General features: G+C 36.5%; 1 protein-coding gene across 2 annotated transcripts in view; it reads right to left on the bottom strand.

The window, feature by feature from the left end:
- Positions 1-2,502: 2,502 nt before the first annotated feature.
- LOC134539415 (bridge-like lipid transfer protein family member 3A) overlaps positions 2,503-18,919 on the bottom strand; it is a 94,452-nt gene continuing 78,035 nt past the window's right edge. Inside the window, exons 19-22 of one of the 2 annotated variants that reach the window (XM_063381438.1) lie at positions 17,230-17,487; positions 16,427-16,586; positions 15,616-15,791; positions 2,503-7,195 (exon numbers count right to left, since the gene is read on the bottom strand). In XM_063381438.1, coding sequence (XP_063237508.1) covers positions 7,064-7,195; positions 15,616-15,791; positions 16,427-16,586; positions 17,230-17,487 — 726 coding nt within the window. In that variant the 3' untranslated portion in view covers positions 2,503-7,063. The remainder of the gene's footprint in view (positions 7,196-15,615; positions 15,792-16,426; positions 16,587-17,229; positions 17,488-18,919) is intronic. The other variant, XM_063381439.1, reaches the window with a different exon arrangement.

Here is an 18,919-nt window from a genome sequence, read left to right on the forward strand (position 1 = left end):
TGACAGTTGTCATAGGTATTTTTTCTTTGTCAACTAAAATTTATCTTTGGTTTGCACACACACACACCAAATTCCTACTAACCACATAACAAAAAGAAGAATAAATGTGTGCAATGTGCACTAGCTACAGTCAATTGCAGAAATATTACCTACTAGGAACTAAAAGTGTGGGCAGTACAACTGGTAGCACAGCTTTGGTGGTTGTTAGAATGCTTCAAAACTATGATCTTTCTGTACCAATACAATTAAGTATTGTTTTAAAAAGCATGTGTTATATGTTATGTTACATTGTAAAAAAAAAAAAAAACTAAATGAAAAAGAAAGTTCGTCAATAAGACAATAAGCTATGAGAGTTATTTGAATTTCACAAAAACCTAAAACCAAGCATACCATTATTTTCATTCAGTGGTCAAGAAATTGCTATGCCTAAGATCAGTTGATGATTCAAGTGGAACAGGAAGACCCCTTTAAAGCAATTAAAATGAGTACCGCTAAAAATTAAATTATACAACCAACCTTCATTGCCACACATGCTACATAAGAAAGAACTGCTCCTACCACAACCTTCTGTGTCTGCACGTCACAATAAAAACTCACTTGCGATCGTATCTGCCTTCCTGACAAAACTGAGGTGTTAGTGCAAGCATCGCACCTGGACAAACCTTGCACTGGCACCCGTAAGCACAGCACAGCTGCCTCTGCAGTCTCTACACAATCCCACGTCAGACTTAAAGCAACATCTTGTTCAACAACACACCTTCACTACAGACTAGCCACCTAATCAGTCTTGGAGCACGATATGGACAATACACACCGGGGAGGAATTAACACTCATGCTGTCCTGTCAATCTGCAGGGACAGTTTCACAAGTTATCCACACAAATCTGCAGAAATACTTCCCTCTCGACTTTCCATGGCCAAAGTTACAAATTCCCCTGACTTTTTTTTTAAATTTACCTGTTTTGTTAGTTTTCTGAAAGAAATAAAGACAAACCAGCCTCCAACATCCCTGTAGCTGTACTAGTTCAAATAGAACCTTCCACGCACAATTTTACAGTGTAAATAACTGTGCACTAAAACACCATAAAAATAACGTGTTCGAAGCCTGGGTGATGGCATACCAGACTATGATATTTCCCCCTCAAATTACAATCACTGTGGAATTCCCTTGATCTTCCCTGACCAATTTCAACTTCCCTGACTTTCCAGAATGTGGACTCCAATAAAAAGTATGATTATACAGGATGTCTACATTCTGGAAAGTCAGGTAAATTCCCCAGTGATAGTAATTTGAAGGAGGAATGTTATGCCCTTGATCGCCATCATCCAAACTTTGTGAAAAATGTTATTGCAGAAGGTGTTTTAGTACATAGTCTTACACACTATTAAAACCAGGCCGGGTGGGGATAGTGGAAAATGAATTTTATTTATTTATGTCTTTAAGGAATTATATACTAAAAATAGTTTTAAGATGAAGGCTGCATACGAACGTTTAGTCCAAAACTGTAGACCACAGGATTTCATTTTTCAGTACCTATTAGGACCAACATAAAATCTGACTTTAATTTCATAAAAATATTAGGTAAGAACTTGTTTGGTTGAAAAATTCTTTAGTAAACAATTAAATGTAGTTTTATTATGAATTTATTTATAATCATGTGCACAAACAAAAAATATTAGAAACAAAATATTTTGAGACACTATCCAAACATGCACAAGTGATGACAAAACAATTCAAAATAAAAATATTTAAAACATATTTACTATGCATAACATTTAATTTGTGTTTGACTAATACACTCGTAGTAAATCACATGCAAAAATTTACAAATAAAAAAATTATATCGGAAACTGTATTTTTATTTATTTGAAATATTGCAAAAGAGGTCAGTTAAAAAAAAAAAAATATATATATATATATATATATATATATATATATATATATATATATATATATATATATATATATATATATATATATATATATGGGTGCGTGTACTTATGTACGCGAGTGAGAAGTTATACTTCTTTGGCATCATTAAAAAATAGTTTTAAATTGCATGCAAATAATTAATTACAATAAAATAATAAAAGGGCTGGAAAAAGATAGTCAACGCAGTCAACAAAGTTCAGTTTAAATTTGAAAAATTAAATAAATAAAATTTAGAGAATAATAAATATATATGACAAAATTTGTACTAAATATTATAAGAATCTTAAATTTAAATATTTATTATTGATTTAATATTTTAAAAGAAAATAAATATATTTAACAATAAATTAAAAAATTTAATTTAAGTTTATTCATTTTTTAAATATTTATTATTTTCTTAATTTAATATTCAATTTTCATTTTTATCAAAATGTTTTAATTCAATTTGTTCATTTATTTTTATAAATATTTAATTATTTATTATTTAATTTAAAAATAAATATTAAAAATAAATATTTTAATTTGATGTTCGATTTTAATTTATATCAATAAAAAATACATACGGATAGTTAACCTCAATTATATTGGAGCACTTGAAAAAGTATAAAGGCACAATTCTTTTTACTAATATTTATGAATAGTAAATAATATTAATCAAAATATTCAATTTAAATCACTAATGAATATAATTTATTAGCACATATATAATTCGCACTTGTATGAAACTAAAACACGTGTTGTGAATGTAGAAACTAGAAACATGTGGATAAATATTATAAATATGAAAACAGTGATCAGAGGCGACGATCGTCCCAACATGAGCGACTAATAGAGGTTCTATTTCTATTTTGTTGGTAGCTTTTTTTCGAGACTTAATGAGCGGTTTAGCGGGCAGCTTCAACCTGTTAATTTTGTGTTACAGTGATGTGTGTGCATATTAAAATTTCACTCTCATCATTTTTTCATAACGCGCCTAAAGAAGTGTAACTTAAAAAAGTCAGGGATATTTGAAATTTTGGTCATGGAAACTTGAACAGTCAGGGAAATATTACAGATTGATATTAGTACATACCCAGTTAGAGCTAATAGCAGCAACTGAGAAACTGCTAACAGACTATTTCTTGTTGTGTATTTTTGTATCTATTATTTAGATTACTAATTCTATAGCTGTCGCAGGAACAACTCTGGGAAAGTGTGAACTTAAGCCTAACCCATTAATGGAAATGTGTGAGATGAAGAGAGAGAAAAAAGTCATGAAGCAAACTCATAACATTACATATAACAAGTTGTACAAGTTGATCAAAGATATTATGGAAAATTACCTGGATAACAGCATGATTTTGCATGTCTGAGAATGTAACTCCATAGGATAATAATGTGATTGTATTAGTTATATTAAATATTGTGAATTTTAATCGATACCAAAAAAAATATGAAAGCTGTTCATGTAACTTTATGTACCGGAATAAATTATGAAATAAATTTTTACATGAAATAGTTCCAATCAATCAATTATACAAATACATAGTACAGAACATCGAACTAGACTGCCTTACTTGATATGTCTTTTTTAGTTTGTGTGAAGAAAAGCCAACATCAGTCGTAAAATACTGAGTTTCTTTACCAAGAAAATTTTGATGTGATACGAGAATGTGATGAACCAATTCAAGATTCGCCTTTTTTACTGCAAATATACAGAAAACATTCAATTTTCTATCAAATAAGTTTTACTTAATTTTTTTTTTTTTTATAAAAACCTTACCACTATACAATAAACAATACCAATTTAATGATAACATCTGCAATTTACTGTACATTGAATTGTTATGTACTGACAGCATTTTAACTTAAGTAATTTCTGTTACAGATTTATGAAATACATAACATAATTTGATTGGAAAGCAAAAAAAAGGCATAACAATATTTGCCTTATAAAACTTTTAATAAGTACACTCCAGATGAAAATTTAATTATTAATTATATTGACAATAAGTCTAAAATAATGATTCTGCAGAAATTTTGCAAAATGCCAAGGTGAATATCAACCTAGAAACACAGTTTAAGCTATGCCACTGTTTCGTCATGAGTACCCATGGCTTTCCAACCCTAGTCAACAGTTGAAGAATGAGGAAATTTTTATCTCCCTATGAATAGGAAGATCATAAAAATGAGTGAAGTCTCCACACGTGCAATATGTGTGTGTGTGTGTGTGTGTGATGCTTGAACATTCTGCTACGTAATATTCACAAAAAATAAAATAAGCACAGAAAGGTACTAGGTACTGGCCATGAAAACTTGCGTTATCAGCAGGACGAAAGGCTGGGCAGACTAGAAAGTAGCAAGTACCAAGACAGCACAAGAAACACCATGTTGCTGCACAAACAGATGTTTGGAACAGGCCATTAAAACCAGCAGGAAAGTACCAGTCAGGCATTAGAACACTATGGAAGCATTAGGAAAGATAATATGTACAAGATCATATATGTACAACTGCTTAGTCAGTCTGCCAGCACGAAGTCATGCTACCTAATTAATTACCCACACTGATGTTTCTCAATCAACTATCGAAGAATTGCACCACTACAAGCTTTAGGGCTAGTATCCTGAATTACTTTTCTTCTAAAAATGCATGTTTTAGAACATGACTATAAACAGATTCATAATATAACCACATTTAATTTGTTTATGAAAGTTTTTTTTCTCTACTAAATAAGTCTTTATTTAATAGTTTTTATGATCTTATAGGCATATATTTATTTCAGTCCTAGCATGTACTGAAAGCACAAAATCAAGTATGTGGTATACAGTTTTTCTTTTAGTAATTATTCATAAATCAATAAAAAAATTAGGTTTCACAAAAATCTGTAAACAGGTTTCAATGGTTTTGGGAAACCTATTTTTTTTATGAATTTAAGGAAAGATATACTAAGAATAAAGAGTTTTAAGATGAAGGCTGCATACAAATGTTTAGTCAAAAACTGTAACACATGATTCCTTTTTTTCAGTACATATTAAGAATTTATTTACAATCATGTGCAAAAAAAAATATTAGATACATAAGTGATGACAAAAAAAATAAAATTAAAAAAATATTTAAATCATTTTTAGTACGCATAACATTTAATTTGAGTTTGAATAATACACACGTAAGTAAATCACGAGCAAAAACCTACTAATAAGAAAATGAACATTAATGTAAAACAAACAAATATATGATTCCAGAAAAAGCAACACCATCGTCATTATGTAGTTGGTCATAATTGTTCAATCTTTCTACTTTCCAACCAAATATTTGTGTTTTATTTTAACATTCAATAAAAATAAATTATATGGTAAATATACTAATACGTAAGTATAGCTGTATCTGTATTGCACTACTCCTTTCAAAAAATAATCTATCATGTAACTTTCCTTAAATCACATGTAAAAAAATACATTGCAATCATGTCTTACTTCAACAATTAAAAAAATAAAATAAAATAGTGCAATTTACCGACACTGGTAACCATGGTGCATGACAGTTTCAAACTGTCATTAAAAACACACAACAACAAAAAAAAAGTACATACAGTGAAACCTTATTACAATATACCTGATAAACCCACAATTTTGGTTCTTTGAAATTTAAGTACTTTATACAGAACTGTTGATAAATGTAAACCATCTTCTACGGACCTGAAAATAAATGCTTCAAGGCTCAGTCTGAAACATCATGTTCATTTTTCGTCATTACTTTACGTTAAGGGCTATTTCTTAAACTTTAACACGATAACTTCCTTGCATTTGTTGATCCATCACAAATATTTTCAACAGATATTCTTTTATTTTCATATCGTGTGTGTAAAACAGCATGTAATTTTCGTAACTATCAACACTTGATGTTTCACTAAGTAAGCATCTGTTGAAAAAATTTGTGGCAGTACCACAAATGCAAGGGACGTATTGAGTTAATATTACAGAAATATTCCTTAAAAAAATTAACTACGAAAAAAAAAAAGCCTACACGGTATGTAAAATCAACCCTTAAGCAGGAAACTTACCTGCCATCTTGGGTTGGATAAATTTCTGTTATGATTCCTATTTTATAACATTTTTTCCTAATTATTACCATGTTAGGTCATAAATAACGTCTATACATAATTACTTGCGCTGTGCCAATGAATGTAACGTCCCGCAGGAAATAACAGGCTGTTTCTCGCGAGCTGACACAGAAAGTTACACCAGTACGACAAATGTTAACTTCCACGAGTGTCCAAGCTATGTCGTGTGGTTCGTCGATATTTGAAAATAAATAATTACAGCTGCACCACAAACTGTGGTCAATCTTATTTAAAAAAATTCAAGATGTTGGGGGTAAAAGTTAAGGTCCAGAAGAGGTTCGATCAACCGAGGTTCCATTTCATTTGAGTTGAACAAAAGTGCCATTCCCCGGCAAAGACTGTTGACACATTTTCTTGAAGACTTGAGGACCTAGAAAATGATTAAATGTTGTCGAAAGTCCTAATAAAATTAACTTCAATGATACAATATACTGGTTAAGCGAATCAAGAAGTGACGTGAAGGAATTGGGGGGGGGGGGGGGTTGAATTGTATCCCCTTGGAAAGGGTACCTTTCAGACTTATGGTGGCGGTAGTGTAGCTGGGTAGGAACTGGAAAGGTACCCTTTCTGATTTCTTCAAATGTTTTTGGTTTTAATACAAATATGCACTGGAAAGGTATCCCCTCGGAAAGGGTACCTTTCCAGTTTATTTTCTGCTGCGTCATTGTACAGAAAATCCTGAAAGGTACCCTTTCCGAGGGGATACCTTTCCAGTGCATATTTGCATTAAAACCGAAACATTTGAAGAAATCGGAAAGGGTACCTTTCCAGTTTCTACCCAGCTACACTACCGCTACCATAAGTCTGAAAGGTACCCTTTCCAAGGGGATACAATTCTGTCGTCCTAAGGAATTCCCACTGGAAAAATGATACCACGGGGTCAACTGGAAAAAAAAAAGACTATTTTATTATTCTATGCGTGTGACCCGAGGTTGACCTGGTAGTTTGCAAGAAGGTTCCACTGCACTGGATCGAGCACGAGGCACGCGGGCTAGGTCTCCTCGGCACGGCAGCACCTGAAGCACTTGTGCTATCTCTTGCCGCGCTGCTGCAGCGCCTCAGCGCGGTCCTGCAGCGCACGCATCTGCCCCAGCAGCGCCTGCTTCTCCTCCAGCAGCGTCGCCACCTTGTCCTGCGCGGCGGCCAGGCACGCCCGCAACACCTGCGCAGTCGCCCGACAACTACCCTCCCTTCCACCGCTCACACACTAGCCAACACAGGGAGCTCTATTCGGAGGGATTGCAGCAATCCAGCCGAGGAATTTCCTCCCGCATCTAGGCCAACACGGCTCACACACAGAAACGGCAGGGGTATTGTTTGTAAGAAGTCTGTATTTAATGCCGGTTTTCACACATGATAGTTATAAGCATGTCTTTCATACAAACTTGACATGTGTATTGAATTAAACTGATATACATGACTGATTTTAATGAAAACGTCAAACAATAATTGACTTATGATAAAAAGATTTTAAAAACAATCAAATAAAAAACCAAAATATAAAATGTTCAGTTATTTTTTCTCTGACAAAATTATTATGTACTTTAAATTTCTATATGTAAACGTTGGACTTTTAGAAGTCTACTGTTCCCTGAGATTTGAGTGTGATGATTTTCTTTTAAAACTCAATTTAAAAGAAAAATTACTTATAAAAAAGTTTTAATGGTCACTAGATCATGGCTACGGCCCTGACCTAAGCCACAAATGATTCCTCCCTCTCCAAGAGACATTATGTACAAAATTGGTTTCGAGTGATCTATAAAACTGAACAATAAGTACACAATAAAAATTCAAAATAACATCATGTAGAGATGCAAGTGGGGAAACTTTCCTTAATTTATTTTCTGCAGACTGGTAGGTACTGCTCAAACAATATCATATCAGTTGGTAGAGGGTAGCATGGGTCAAATATTAAGTGGGTCTTTGCGTTGTAAAATAAGACCAGATGTACTATGCTTTATTTGGTTCTTTTTGCATAATAAAAATTGATAAAATGTAATTTTTTTTTTCTGTAGAATACAGGATGTCCATAAAAGAATGTCCCAGTTAAATGGTATATTAGAAGTTTAATTTAAGTCTATTTACAACAAATCATACATCAAACTGAAGGTCAACCAACCTAGTTTTACTTACAAATGGTCAATATGTGCACATTTAGATATACGGTACGCATCCAACCAAAAGTCCAATTCTTCCCATACTTTGGTTAACACGTCCGAAGTAACGGAAACAATAGCCTCTTCAATTCTGTGTCTAAACTCTGGCTAATCATCAAGTAGCGGCGGAATATAGACACAATCTTTCATAAAACCCTAAAGGAAAAAAAAAATTGCATGGTGTTATGTCAGGTGGACGTGGAGGCCAGTAAAAAAGAGCTCTGTCGTCTCGATCATTACGACCAATCTAACGGTCAGGAACTTTGATGTTCAACCACTCTTGTAAAGAAAAAATGTGCACTAAACTGAAATTACAGATTCGCTCTTACCAAATTGCAGAACACAAAACGCTTTATGCTCAGGAGTCACAATTTTGTGTAGATGGTGCTGCAAGCGAGAAAACAACAGTGCAGTACTCGCGCATGCGCATATCTAAAACTGTTTGAGTTACTATTTGATTGTGATCTTGAACAAACACTCTACAATGCTTACAGTTCATACAATTATAATTTATAACTGGGACATTCTTTAATGGACATACTGTATAACTCGTGCAAAATTTTCCCCAAAAATACTTTTCTGGAAAACGAACACACCTCTACCATCGCGTCTACAAAATGTGCAGCTGCCGGACAGCTTGGGCATGTTTCATGCCATGTTTCCAGCGGGTTGTATCCATGAGGCGTGGGGTCAACAGGACAAGTGGGCCACAGATGAGTTTTACAAATATATTTAATATATTTTCTTTTAGGTCTGGTAAGTGATAGTAACAATATCTCAGCAGTAAACTATTATTTAAAATTTGTGCATCTTAAAATGAAGGGAAAAAAAATTATTCAAAAAGGTACACAATAACATACTGTTTCGATTTTTTTTAAATATAATCGTTGTCGGGAAAATACTGGTTCGTATAGGGATAGTCCAATTAAAGCTTTTATCACTACACAATTTTATTGATTACCGATATTTACATCACTAACAAATGTTCTTTCTTAAAATGCCTAATAATCAATTACACTTGAAATTGTTTATTTCCCAGTCACACACACCACACACCTCACTGGGCTTAACCTCTGGCGCAACTCTTGCCCCAGCACCCCTCGTGGACCTCCGTCGCGGGACTCCGTCGCACTTCCCCTCGCCGAGGACCGCTCGATGCTTCGCTCGGAACTTCGCTCAGGACTCTCGCCCCACCCGTGGCACTATCGCCGAGAAACTCTCTCGCCCCAAAAACTCTCTCGCCAAGGGACTCTGCCACACCTGCATTACTATCGCCACACAACTATCGCCAAGAAACTCTCTCACCCAGACTGTCGCCCAGACTGTAGCGGAGGCTGGCGTCCCGGGCTTATATAGAGCCTCGCGCCCTTCCAGAAGTCACGAGCACGGCTGGGGCCAGATGCGTCATCCCACGTCAACCGGATGCCTGAAGCATCGAGAAAGGTTGACGTGACAGGCCGCGTCATCCCGGGCCGACCCGACGCCCGAATCATCGAGAAGGGCATCGGCAGCTCACGCGATGGCCCGCGGGATTCCCAATTGCTGCCAGGTGCCAGGTAGCGGCGCCGAGGCAGGGCGCCGCGCGGGGAGCGGTGGGGAGGAGGGGGGTAGCGACAACCCTTGTAATCTGCCAGGCGTGGCATGTCTCACGTCAGCGGTGGCCACGTGACGTCAGTGGCCAAGGGGGCCGCCAGCCAGCTCCGAACCTGCGCGCGCCGCGGCCCTGCTCACGTTCGTAACAATACTAAAAAAACACGCTTACACTAATTGTAAATTTCTGTACAAGTTTCACAATTCTAATCAAACTTAATAGAAATTTCAAACAGAAAACTCTAATTTCCAGCATAACTAAAACTTCTGCTGTACTGTACTGTAATCTCACTTCACTAACACTTGCCTAAGAGTGAGGAGCAGGGCACTCATCCTTTCTCTCCCCCCCCCCCCCCCCCCCCCCTTCCCATTCATCGAGTATCTCAATCCTGGGCGTTGCACTTTTAGTTATGCTCGGATGAGTCATTGCAATGACCATCTGTATTGAAGTTGCCTTAAAAACTAAAAAGCATCGTTGGAACCAACGATTAATATCTTTTATTTTAATTATTATGAATGTATAAGATATCAATGAATGTATCATATGTTTTAATTTTTTAGATTTCATTAAATAGTCAGTAATGAAAACCAAGTGCTACAATTGGCTGGACGGAACTCTTCAAAAGAAGCACCTGTTGTGAAGGGAGGGCTGTAGGGCCAGCCACGCCGGAGCTGACAGTCCCAGGGTGACTGACCTGTTTCTTTCTTTCCTCCCGGCCAAAGGGGAAGCTGCATTTCGAGGCCAGACGTATATTAAAATTAAAAAAATATCAAACAAATAATAATTCTGATTCCTATTCACGTACCAATGTATGAATGCCACAAATATAAAAATTGAAATTGATCTGCCACAACATGAAATTTGGCTGCGGGGGCAGAGCTCGAGTTCTTCAATGAGTGCTGGTTGGTGGACCGGTAGTGTCCAGGGCACTGACCTAGCCAAAGCAGAATCAACAGTCTGGATAGTGCCTTGAAGGCATACCGACGTGTCAGGTCTTTGAAGGGTCACGGCACCGTCTACCTTTTGATTCAGTTCTGGGGTCTGAAACGTAAACGCCGACCCCAGGGGATTGCAACGGCCGGTTGGGGTACGAAACAGTGTTTTATTAAAGCACAAGCCAACCCGTGATTGACGATAGGATTCAAATATAAAATAAACAATAATTATTTTAAATTATTCATTAACTGAACCTTAGCATCCAAGTTTAATGTGGCCATTTGTTAATTCAATTGTTGTTTTTTTATTACTGATTGCGCCACCACAGTCTTGTTAATTTACCCCGAGTCTATCCGGAGAACAAAGAGTAAAGACTGAACAAAGGATGTAACTGGCAGATTTCCTATGCAGGGCGGCCTAGACATGTCACATTTGCCCGTGGCCACTGCAATGGACACTTGAAGCTGTAATATTAACTTGTGCTTATTCCACTTCAATTTAAAAATTATTTGTTTTTAAAATTTATCAACTTTTTTTAATTCATTTTTTTTCAAGGTCTACCAAAAGATTAGGAAAAATGTAAGATATTATACTCTCAGCAGATGTGTGTGATTTTGTTTTTGAAAAATTAGGAATTGAGAGTAAATTTCAGCCACTGAACAAATTTAGAATTTTTTTTTTCCATTGTAAATATTTCACTTTGTTGATATTTTGAGTCACAAGTAATACTAAACTAATTTTGGAATTTAGTTCATATATTTTCAAATACATTAGAATTTTAGTTTATTATGAACTAAAATTTGTATTAAAATTATATAAATCTGAGTTCATAGGTCATATTATGTTTGTGCAATCTCATTACTGACATCTTGTTTGAGATTGTCATATGTTTGAGATAACATTATTTTTGACGTCACCTTACTTTCAATGTAATTTTATGTTCTATGTCAACATGTAGAAAGTCTTTTTATATTTGGACATTTAATAAAAGTATAAGTGATATTTGAGAATCACAGGAATGAAAATACTGTATATATACTGTTACGAGAACTCTAGTGACGATGCTGGCCAGCCGGGCGTGCGCCTGTCAGCGTGTGGGGCATTATCAGTTACTGCTACACGCCTAATCCCATTAGCAGCGGCATCTTGTCACCCCTCTTCCCCTTCCCCAGCTCTTTCCCATTGAGCCCGGAGAATTCTCTGCATCTCTTGAATGTTCAGCACATGTGTGAAGTTGCGTAACTAGAACGCCACTGTTCTTGGAGCTTCGAGTGTTCAGTCGGAGATTCTGACGACGCGATACTTTGGAGGGCTACGAGACCTTTCCAGGTCGGAACTTCGCAGGAGAGACTGACCTACGAGGACAGTGAAGAGAAGGGGGTGAGCGACTACATAATGAGCGATAGCAGACAGTGAGCGACGGACCTTGTGTGCGAAGATTGGTGTTATCAGGGACCGAAGCATCCGAGTGATGTATGTGCAGTGGACAAGCGAGTAGTGCGAGGCAGTGTGTTGAGACAGAGGTGCGCGGTAAGAGACGAGCAGTAGGGAGCCCCACTGTCGAGTCCAGCTCCAATGGGGAGTATAATTGTAGACTTAATGAAAGTGTTATCTATTTGCGGACAGACAATTAAATAAAATGAATAGCATAAATATTAGATAGTAAATAAAATAGTATTTAATTAATTGGGCTATCCTTTCCGGAACTGTTTTCCCACTTTAACAATACCATGAATATGATCAGTCGGTCGATGTTGATTCAAAATGACTCCTTTTCAAAAATTCAAGCTCACAACATAAAATGTTACAGCACTTCATCACCTTCTCACTGTCAGCTTCTCAGAATTTATGTGATTGTTTCCATGCAAGTTTACAGGCAAGTGTAAGTGCATACAAAGTATCCAATGAGCCAAATAAATGCATGCTTCACCAAGATACAAACAAGAACTACATATGTTAACATACAAAAGTACACAGCAACGCAGAATCGTACTTAGACAACTTAATGTAGAAGCATAGTTACTCACCACAGCACTAAATACATGATACATCCTACAAGAACTTACAAATAGTATTTCATTTCGCACTGCTACGCACAGAGACTCCAAGGTATTAGTAAGGCTGAAAAAACTTTGATACTGAATATGGTCTTATAGATTTTTAAGTCATACCAGGATATTAATATCAAACCCCAAGAGCACAACGTGTTAGTGACTACAGCTACTTAAGACACTACAAGTACTTTAAATGATTTTTACTTGCAGCTCAGTTGATTCAAACTGGAAATATCAGATTATGAATCTACCAAATACCAACTGGCACAAATTAGTATGGAATATTTTAAAACACACCTTTCCATCTCAGGTATTGGATTCCATTAAGCCAGAACTTGAGGATTATTTAAGTTCACCAGTCACTTGCAAGAGAAGGGAAAACTAACACGAACAGGAAATGGAGAGGAATGAAGGAATGAAGTTGGTTTTCTCCGCAAAGTGAAAATGTGTTGAGGAAGAATTAGCAGAAAATAAAGGAAGGAAATTCAAAAGGCAGAGATTCGCTGTCCAATCATAAGCACTCACACAATTACCTGAATAAGTAGACAAGATTCTATGTTTTTTTTTTTTTTTTTTTTTTTTTAGCCCAATTTCATTCTTAAAACAGAAGATTTTGTGATGTTTTTTATTTTAATTTTATTTTTATGAACTCTTATTATTAAAAAAAAACTGACATATTATTCAACAAATATGACAGTTTCATTATACTTATTTCATGAAAACAGAGTCAAACTGACTGATACATGATTAACTTTTTCAATATAATAATTTGTAATAAGCGTTACCACGACAGAACTACTTGGAATAAAAATTAATCAGCAAGTAATTTTTGTGTTTGAAAAAAGTATCAACATCATGATGTAAAAATGAGTTGCAAGTAACAGATGCAGGATCAAAAAAGTAAAATTTTTTTCCCTATCTGTTTAGTACCTACATACATTTAGGTACAAACTTTTCAGGCTAAATAAAATTATATTTATAATCAATATTAAAAGATTACTTTTTGTGATTTAAGTTTTGATTAAAAAATTCCATTTAATGGCATGATTATGGTTACATTTCGGTGTTACATGGTTTATTGACATGTTTTCAATTTTGTCTCAGTTTTATCGCAATCCATTATATATTTTCCCTATTTATAAGGTATCGACAAGGTGGGAAGAAGGGGAGTGAGGTAGTACAGTAATGACTCTGGACTCGACAATTCCTGGTCAGGCTCTCCTGGTTCCAGTTTTTAATATTTCATTGAAATCGTTCCAGGTGAATTTTGGGATTGCTCTTAACTTCTCCAGTATTCCTTGTTTGTGTTGTTTATTTCTCTTTAAAGTTAGCTTTATGTTGATGATACTTTAAGCTCGATAATAAGTTTATATCTTTGTAAAACTACTTTACATAAGGTGGAGCCTTAGTTCAGTACATAGCATGCGCCATCCATCCTCCAACAAGCTACAGTGAACCTTGTTTATAAAAACTGTATTAATACAAAATTTTCACTAATTCAAAGTGTTTTCACAGTCCCAAGAAATTAATTAGGAGTTATAATAATAAGCAATTTGTTTACAATGTATGTTTACTATGTAATACAAAGTTATGTTTCTTCCAAGGGTAAAAAATTAAAAGTAGTGAAAGGTGGTTGATATAAACATCCCAGAATAATGTCAAGTTTCAACTAAAATAATAACGCTGCTATCGTAGTGTGGCATGGGGAAAACAGCTTAGAAATTACATACTCTTTTTCTAAGTTAGGAAATTTTCAAATATTTGCTGTATTTTGCTGTCTTAAATCCTTTTACAAAAAGTACAGTTTAAAATGTTTTTTCTTTGAACCACATGTGAATGTTTGGCAATGTATAAAATGACTTGCCAGTTTTCTTGGAGCACATTTGGCTCTTTTTTTAGGCATGTTACGCAAGTAATAAATGAAAAAAAAAATTTCAAAACATTACAATTTTTTTTATAAACTATGTAAAAATTATGATTATATTGGTAATTCTGTAAATAGTTTGGTGGACACAAAGTTATTTCAAAATGACAAAATGATGATCCAAGTTTGGTTTGACTGTAACATGCTGCAAGTGCCCCACAGTGCAACCTCGCAGACTGATTGTATAACCACCCCTCCCCCCCTCCCCTTCCCCAGAAGCTGCAAGCAGGAAGAGCCAGTGCACGGGTTAGCGGCAACTATTATGCTACAACTATAGTGTGTCTCATCCTTAGTTTGCAGCATGCATTTATAAATGGCCATTTACGCTCTGTTTTCAATACACTATTCCAGCAGCGCTGACCTTGTTTCTATGTGCTATGTTGCCAGATATACACCTTAAGAGTACAAAAGTTTTGGACACAACTCTGTATTGTAATGAAGTTTTTTTTTTTAAATTTATCTGAAACATTGTATTTTGTTAACGAAAATTTAGAATGAGAATTTTGGAAATACACTTTCTGTTGTATTTCATCAAGAGCATCATCTGATAATACTCGATTTTTGTTTTCAATAATTGAAAGATGTTATGTTTATTTCAACTGTGTTTGTCGATAATTTTTTTATATAATTTAATATTAAAGCATAGCACATCATTTTATGGAATGTCTTGTAATTAAAAGTGACCTACTGAAATAATAATTAGTTCTTTAGCATTTAATTACTTTATTTTGTAAGAACGACTAAAACTGTATAATAATACTGTCAGTAGACAGTAATTTATGGTCTTATAAAAATCCTCAAATATTAAATTTTAAAAAGTACTGAAACTCGTTATGGTTGAAGCTGCACACAACAGGCCGGGCAGCATTAGTCGCCACTGCAGTCTAAGCGTGAGACAGACCAGAGCCGGCGACCTCTCACCTGGCACTCCTCCGAGGAACGCCGCAGGGAGTCGTTCTCTTCGCTGACGCGACCCAGGGCGGTCAGCCGCCGCTTCAGCTCCGCGTTCTCTTGGCTGAGCAGCTGAACGCGGCTTTCCAAACTAACTATTTTCTCGGTCGCTTCCTTCGGCACATTATTTTCCACTCCCAGAGGAACTGTAGGGTAACACGGTTTCTGTTTTACACTGCTTAATTTTGGAGCCCACAAACTATCTCTAATTAGTTTCATGGGAAAATTCACTTAGAAATAAAGATAATATGAAATACAACGAATGAGCTACAGTGAAGTCTCAATTTTCTCCTCTTCACTTATCAGTTTTTTACAATTGCCGCCATAATCTTGTTCACTATGTTGATCCCACAAACATTAACTAACCAAACTTTTAAAGAACATAATATTCTTATGCAGGCATCTTTGCATCAAGCACACAACAACAACGGCTTACTAATATTTCTGGTCAAATATTGCAACTACTTGCAGCCATGCCAAAAGGATACATCTTTATTTACAAAAAAGCTTTTCGCAGCAAGGCCTATGTTTTGCCAATACATGGAATAGCCTCGTAACATACCTTCGCCTAAGCATGCATTAAGCTTCCAGGACTACCAACTCAAGAACTCTTTATCCCACACATGTATCTGAGGTAAATTTTGTGAATGTAAACTGCATTAACAAAATAAAAATTGTTTAGAATCTTTGCATATTTGCTTGATTTTTTTTTATAAACACACAAAAATGTGTATTTGCAGGCACTATCAGAACCATTTTAACTGTACTGCAGCGATCTCACCTGTAGCTGGAGCTGAAGGCTCGATGTGAAACACGCCATCGCTCTTCCTGCTTATCCTCAGGTATGCTATCGACAGGTCCATAGGAACAGGACCGGGGGACGTGATGTTACTGGAAGGACGGTCCTCATTCAGCCGTAGTTTCAAATTTTCTATGAGAACCTGCAAAAACATGCAACACACGTGTACAGAACAATTACCATGTTCACTCAAATCTAAAGGCGGAATTACAATAGCCCGTCGCCTCCGCCCGTCCGACACTTTTTTTGCCCGTCAACGCCACGCATCCAGCCAAGAGATTTACAACTTGACTTCATCAGTTCGTCAATATTTTCCCAAATAAAGTGCTGCCAACAAGCCATGTTTGTCTCTCCGAGATTTATAAAGATGTTGTTTGCCACTTACGTTGTGTTTTTGTACATACTGTAGTAGCATTTCATCGGAAAAATTCAAGTCGTGATTAAATTGTTTGGACTGGAGTTTTAAGAACTACAATGTTATTATGCAAAACATCTGAACAACCTATATAAATACCACAGACCTGTATTCTGGTAAAAATCGACTGCCGCATCCAAAACATAATTATAATCCATCCGTCTGTCCATCCGTCAAAAGTTAGAGCTTGCCAAAGCTTTTGTTGGATGGACAGATAAAATTTTCCGGGCATCTGGTCACATGACTGACGGACGGATGACAGATGTAGGCGACGAGCTATTGTAATTCCACCTTAGGACACCATCGACTCTAAGATGCACTTCTATTTAGTAAATGTTGTTGTTGCTGGAAGCAAGCCGGACGGAGATACCTGCATGGGTATGGGCTGGGGCAGGAGCTCGTCCTCCACCAGGTCCGCCAGCCCCAGCACGGTGCTCATGTTCAGCTGCAGCTGCAGGTCGGCCAGCGTGACGCGCACGTCGTCCCGGCACCACCGCCTGAAGTCCTGTCTGTCCCGGGCCTCCCCGTCGGGGCACACGGCGTGGTCCAGCCGGAGGCGCACGTGGGCGCTGCTGGTGGCGTCCACGGGGGCGTCCGACCACGCCCGCGACCGGCAGCTGAACTTGCTCTGCAACACGCACGTCGAAGACACACGGTGCTACATCGCCGCCGGCCACACTCGACAGCACTCTCAGCTCTCGGTACACGGCATTCGGTAGGAGTCATTTCCTACACGGTATAGTGTCGCGTGGAACGGAAGTGTGTAGCCACGGTGCTGCCATCTGTGGCGGACGGCAAGAACCAAAGTTCACAAAGCCAAAGGGAAACTTTAAACTACTAGCTGTTTAATGAATTTGAACAGTTTGGGCAGTATTTTTATAATTTTTTTCGTCAAAAATCAGCTGAGGTTTAGTATTTATTCAAGTATTTTTCACTCTTATCAGAGCCATTTCATTATATAATTTAACGTTTTTCTCTGCAAATCAAATCGTTCAATAGTTGACGTAGCTGTACTGGCGGAAACGGAAACTGTGTGTGATTCGCACCGAGAAACGTAGCTGATAACACAATTTTGGAATATTTATCACACTCAGCATTATTTTAAAGAATTAAATTTTTGTGTCAAGAGTTTCGTACTATAGGTATGTTTGCAACATGAGGACACATGAATTTGCTTGTTACCGTGGTTAGATGTTAGACAACTTTGGCGAGTACTGAAGACTCGTCAATGTTTTTTTGACTTAACATCTCATAGACAGCGAATCATTGTAGACGATAACAAACAACCACACAGACCAGAACATTGATCACGGCTTATCATAAGGAGCCATCTCAGGATTTTTCTGTGGTGATCTTGGGAGTTCATGAAAAACCAAAATGGTCGGACCGGGATTAGAACACAGGTTCTCTGGAACTTGAGCCCAGTGTCTTCACCCTCTGCACCGCCTCGTGCCACGGGCAATCCAGGACTTTTGGGAACATTACGAGGGCTGTAGTCGCATGAAAGCTAGGAAAGATACAATTCGTACCTTGTCATGACAAAAATTTGAGTAACTCAAAATTAAAAAAAATCCTTGATAGCAGGAAAGAAGAGAATAAATAGAAATACATGTTACTTTCCACACAAAACCAAATAATGTACAAAGTCTGTGTAGTAAAACAGCATTTAAAATGTTAGTACATACTTTAAAAAATAAAATTCCTACTATAATAAAAAATAATTTCAAGGAATTCATGTAAAAAATAAATAAAAATTACGGGAATTGTGCTCTACCTTTAACTACCTAAAAAAAATTTTGAATCCACCACTACAAGCTACTGTGTTGTCAGGGACGTAATTAGCATTTCCATCACTAGGGGCTAACTAGGACTCTGGATCATGATTATGGCATACTTTTACTAAAAAAAAACATATTAGATTTTAGCAAAAAAAAAAAAAAAAATTAGTGTACCTAATTCTGTCAGGTATGAAAAGGAACAAGATGAATTTCACAATACAACCGAAGTTCGACATTATCGTGCCACAGCAAGGCATTGGTGTCACGGTGATGAGGCGAGAG

Source organism: Bacillus rossius, chromosome 15 (assembly GCF_032445375.1).
Source record: "Bacillus rossius redtenbacheri isolate Brsri chromosome 15, Brsri_v3, whole genome shotgun sequence".
In the NCBI taxonomy this organism is placed as follows: domain Eukaryota; kingdom Metazoa; phylum Arthropoda; class Insecta; order Phasmatodea; family Bacillidae; genus Bacillus; species Bacillus rossius.